Raw genomic sequence first — 5,289 nt, 5'->3', positions numbered from 1 at the left:
TATGAATGTCGCCTTTAATCCCTGCAGGCGTGGAGATGACCCTGCCTTCCCTGGGTGGAGAGCACACGGCTTGCATACCTTTACATCATTTCCACTGTCCTGTATTTTCCATGCCTTCGACAATTCTTCCTCATTTGACTATATGAATGTCATTTGCCTGTCCCAGTCACCTGGGGCCAGGTGTATAGGAAGCTGTTAACTCTTGATGCCCCAATTCGATGTAACTCAGCCTAGAAGTGAACATTTCAATTGCTTCACTCTCTGACGGACAAGGGAATTTTTAAGTGGTGGAATTATGCAACGAGAAGTCTTTCTATGGTTTATTGAAACATGTCAACTCTGAGATGCTGAAGCATCCAAAGTTCACGTAATGGTTTTATTTTCCTTACAAAGATAAGCACAGGAGGAGAGGGGCAGACTTCATGACATAAGTAGCAGCAACTCTAATCGCGTGTTAGTTGAATCTACCCCCAGGTGACGTCATGTTTTGGTATCAGCAAACGAAATCAAATGCAGTTAGTCTACTTCAAACATAGTATTTAAATTCATGGGTTAAGATTATGGCTTATGCAAGCAGTTGATTTGCCAACCCACTAGGCGATGTGAAAAGGTGGATTCAGAAAATGTAGAGTTTCAGAGGGCTTTTTCCATAACCGTGCCCAGCTTTTCTGTGAGGCCACCACCCTCTCTCAAGATGCAGGGATGGGCGATTTGGAGACAAAGACAAATAAAAGTAGCACCAGGTACCGATGACATCACATCCATACTCCACCCACGCAGACATTTTATTGTGTGAAATGATTGCACTTGAGAAAAAGCAAATCACCCAACTCCATGTGAAGTACAGTTTGATGGATTTGGAACCAAGGGTTTCAAAATGCTTTCGAGCGTCCTTTCCCAAGAAACCCAGAAGGAACCGGGCCTGGAGGCAGCGACTCCGAGGAGGGCAGATGGCGCCCCTGTCCAGGTCCCCCCGTAACTGCGCTGTGAGGACAGAGGCTGTTTCACACGGTGGTACGAATATGAATTTGGTCCACATCAAATACATCGTTGTTATAAAAATAAGTTTGCTTTTGTAAAAAATAACATTGCATTCCTTTGTTCAAATTGCACAGTACAAACAAGCTATCTAAATTAACACTGTGGTAAGGTAATTCGAACGACACACGGCCGATATGTAAGCAGAGTGGGTGGCAGCAGCTGGGGATAGGCAGCTTTGTTTCCATAAGGTATGAAAACCCACGTTTCAGTTGGATCTTGAAATACATAAAATAGCTTAAGGGGTACAATGCTGGACACAGTTTACACATTCATTCTTAGTAGCCGTGACAATACAGGATTCCATAGTCTATTTACATAAAAGCCCATTTTTATTCAATTTACAAAAAGCAATAAATAAGAAACGGCATTCATGTGCACAAAACCGCTTTCATTTCATGATCAGGGCGATCATTTCCACGACTCGACAGCCCAGCCCACAGCCTGGCCTCCTCACAGACTGTCCCCACTGGTGGGGGTGGTGTCCCTGGCCCCCAAGGGGAGGCCTGGAGGTACGACACGGAGAACTCACACAAGGTGCACGCACTCCCCGATCCAGAGCAGTCCAGTGGTGTCCAACAGCGGCACTGCGGAGGGCGCCCCACCAGTCACTGGCAGGGCAGATCCCCACCTCACTGGCCCCTAGGGACTCGTGGGGAGTCCAGCGCTGTCCGAGGGGCTGACAGGGAGCCCCGGCCCTGAGGATCTCAGCCAGCACCTTTGTGGTTTGATTTTTTTTTTTCTATTGTTTTTTAAAAAAGCAGTCCGAACGCCCCAGGACCGGGGGTGGGGCTGGAGCAGGAAAGTTTGCTTGTCTAGGGCTCCGCCAGCCCTCTGGCTGCAGGCCACAGACCTTTACGGTAAAAGCCAGCGAGTCTCCTGTCCAGGGCGGCTCACAAATGTTTACGGGAACCAGCGGATTGGATGTCACGTTCTTACAGCGTCAGAACCTCTTTCTTGGAGAAACAGGTAAAATCTAGCATTTCCTCAGCATTCTCTGAGCAGTGTCCCCCTGACCACCTTAGAGGCGCCAGTGGCTGTGCTGCACACACGGCTGTTACTCAACACCGCCCCCCGGGGAGGGTGCCCCCGCCGCCGTCAAGACACGGAACAATCGAAGGCCCCATCGGGGAATGACTCTTCCTCGCTGGCTCGGGCAGCAGCCTCTTCCTTCCGGCTAGCCGAGCTGCTGCCCCCGCCCTCCCTGGGGGGCAGGCCGCCGTGGCTGCCGCTGGTCCTGCTCTCCTCGGGCCTCGGGCTGCTCTGCTCTGGGGCCTTGCCCACCGAGGCTGGCTGCAAGGCTTCGGGCTGGATCTGCTCTTCGGCGATCTCGCCGAGTTTCTGTAGTTGTGGCTTAATGACGTTGAGAAATGGCTTGTATCCAGGGCTAGGCAGAGGAGGAGGCAGTCAGCTCCCTGCCCTGATCCACCAGCCCCAGGGGGTATGACAGATAGACTCAACCCAGGAACCCCCAGGTCAGAGCTAGGGAGGGGCAGGGACATGGCAGGATCGGGGAGTGGGGGTGGGGAATCCACATCAGGCCAGGCCGTAACTTTCTAGGCACCAGAAGCAATCAGCTGTCACTACTGAAAGTCAAAGGCCTACAGGACAGACTTTAGGACAGAAAGAGGTCCTTCACAGAAGGTTCGGGAAAAGCTTAGCAGGGTGCCTTGGAGACAGGGTGGGCATGCCAGATGTGGACTGTGAGCCTGCTACTAACTGCTGGAGGCCCCATCGGCAGGCTGGCCCCTTCCTGTCTTCAAGCAGCATGTTTGAGTTACAGCTATGGAAGCCACAGAGGGGCAGAGCACAAGCCCATCTGAGGCTGCAGCTCCAGGTGTCCGCATGGCTTACTAAAGAGAAGGGCCTCAGAGGGCCACGGAAGCACGCTTTGGAGACACACACGGTGAGCAGTCTTGCCTCTGCAGACGTGGTGGCACTTACCAGTCGGTGGAGGCCCATCTGTCCACGGCCCGCAGCCCAGTCCTGATGTTCTGTAACATCTCTCCGTCCACCTCAGATGACTGCATAACCGCCAAGGTCTGGTGGATGACGGCGGGCTCACGAAGAATCAGGCCGATGACGATGCACCAGTCCAGGCAGCCAGCCTCCATGAAGATGTGCAGCAGGTACCTGCCGGGGCAGACATAGTGAGGGCCTCGGCGGCAGCTCAGGGCCAAGAGGGAGGCTGTGCCGCCAGCAGCCCGGGAGACTCACCGCAGCTGGACCTGAGATTTGTGCGGCCCTTTACTGGCCAGTTCCAGGGAGATGTGCTCCAACTCAGACTGTGTCAGGCTGAGGGTGGAGAAGTTCTCATCTACCATCATCCAGTCCCCGTCCACCACGGAGCTGCTCTCCGTCAGGTCCGTGGCTGAACCGATACTGCACTCATCCCCTGGAGAGAATCGCCAAAAGCTATGAACCGGTTCGGTAAGGAAAACAAAGACATCACCAGAGTACTAACTTAACCCTGTGGGACCCTGTGGGCTGTAGCCTTTGCACCTCTGTCGCACCCAGCCCTGAACACCTGGTTTTTGGAGAACAAGGGTCAACATGCTCTTTGAATGACTGTGGTCTGGACAAGTCAAAGGCCAACAGTTTCCTTTCCCTTCTGACTAGTTCCTTTTCCTGTCACAGGGACACAGAGATGTGAGGCGGGGCGTACGTGCTCCCTGGGAGCCTTGCCAGGAGCAAGCAGCCAATCACCGATCACGGATCCACCTCTGAATAAATAAGAACACCCGAGTCCAGCCAAAGTCTCCTGTCTAGCGAATTCTCAAGGGCATGCCGTGAAAGACGATGGTGATGCCACCTACCTTTATTCAACAGAGGTGACAGGAAGGCATCTTGAGTCTGTGCGCCGTAGGACGAGGCTGCATCCACCTCCTGATGCGTGGGGCCAAGGCTGCCAAGCCAGCTCTGACTCCGCTGGACTGTGGAGGTGCCAGCATCCATCTTGAGGTTTGAAAAAGGGCCAGCCGACTGAGACTTTACCAACTGCTCGCCTATTTGGGGAGGGAGGGGAGGTTGGAAGGCGAGTGGGGTAAGAACCAAACCAAATCAAAGTGGCATCACCGTGCCCAGGGACTGGGAGCCAGCCCGGCACCCACCGGCGGACATGCTCTGCTGGGGACATTCACCTTCAGCGGCCACCGACCTCTCTGGGACACGAGGCCAGACCGCACCCCGGTATCCTGGAAGTCTGACCCTTAGTTTCTAAGGTGCCAGAAAGTGTCCTTCTAAAAGGTGTTTAAATTCTTGTAAATCGCACTCACTGGAGACCTCAACTTTCTTTTTTCTTTCAGTCAAACACACAGCACCACACTTTGTCCTCGGCTGAATTCACACCATCTGTCAGCCAGCCAGTCACGAGGCGCTCACTCTTAGGTCGTGCTGACTAGCCGTTTCCACGACCCCTTCCTACAACAATCTGAGGCAGCGACCCTGACGCCAGGGGCTGTGAGCGAGTGCCGGGCTTGGGAGTCAGACTTTGCAGCACAGGAGCTGTTCTACATCTTTGGCCAAAGAGGGGAGTCCCACCGGATGGACAACGGGGTGGAGGCTTTGGGATGAAAAGCCTCCTTTGAATGTCCCCAACAGGGCAGGGTCTAAACACATGCGGGCGAGGGAGCAGCCTCCTCGTTCGGCACGTGAGCTCCTTACATTACCTGTGTGGTACTTCCCATTCTTGGTGGGAGAGCTGAGAGAAGAGGCGGGGATAATGGGCAGAGGCCATAGGAAGTCTTTGTGGAGTCTCTTCAGGGCTCCCACAAAGTTGTCCACGCGGGCCGCCCGGGCCCGCTCCTTGCACAGCCAGCTGATGAGCTCAAAGCCCAGCTGGGCAGCGAAGCAGCCGAGGTCCTTGAGCCGCACTTCTTCCAGCAGGCGCCGGGCGTGTCTCCAGAGCATCATGTCGATGTACATGTTCTCTGCGGAGTCGCTGCTGTCCCTGCTCCACCTGCAGGGGCGGCAACGAGAGCTGCGGGCTGCTTTCCCCAGGAGCCACGGTTTACACAGAGGCCCCGATCTAATTCTGAACGCCACAGGAGGAGGGCGTGCAACAGGGGCAGAGGCCAGACGGAAGACGAGCGTGGTGTGGAGTGCAGGAAGGAAGGGGTAGAGGCAGAGCATCAGATCGGGGAGCCGAGACCCTCACCTGACCTCGGACTGGCTGAGGCGAACCTCCCCCAAGCAGGACCACAGTATCACCGGCCAGGAAGAAGAGTGTGTGAGTGTGTGTGTGTGTGTGTG

The 5,289-nt window shown here is 54.6% G+C and overlaps 1 protein-coding gene across 1 annotated transcript in view; it reads right to left on the bottom strand.

The window, feature by feature from the left end:
• Window positions 1–307: 307 nt before the first annotated feature.
• The window catches only part of RIC1 (RIC1 homolog, RAB6A GEF complex partner 1), a 62,353-nt gene continuing 57,371 nt past the window's right edge, over window positions 308–5,289 (bottom strand). Inside the window, exons 21-25 of the mRNA XM_045289178.1 lie at window positions 4,707–4,996; window positions 3,855–4,043; window positions 3,256–3,433; window positions 2,983–3,171; window positions 308–2,425 (exon numbers count right to left, since the gene is read on the bottom strand). Coding sequence (XP_045145113.1) covers window positions 2,137–2,425; window positions 2,983–3,171; window positions 3,256–3,433; window positions 3,855–4,043; window positions 4,707–4,996 — 1,135 coding nt within the window. The 3' untranslated portion in view covers window positions 308–2,136. The remainder of the gene's footprint in view (window positions 2,426–2,982; window positions 3,172–3,255; window positions 3,434–3,854; window positions 4,044–4,706; window positions 4,997–5,289) is intronic.

This window comes from Echinops telfairi, unplaced genomic scaffold (assembly GCF_000313985.2).
Source record: "Echinops telfairi isolate 266 unplaced genomic scaffold, ASM31398v2 ScPeMD7_25;HRSCAF=90, whole genome shotgun sequence".
Classification (NCBI taxonomy): domain Eukaryota; kingdom Metazoa; phylum Chordata; class Mammalia; order Afrosoricida; family Tenrecidae; genus Echinops; species Echinops telfairi.
This window is presented reverse-complemented; position numbering and strand designations above follow the sequence as displayed.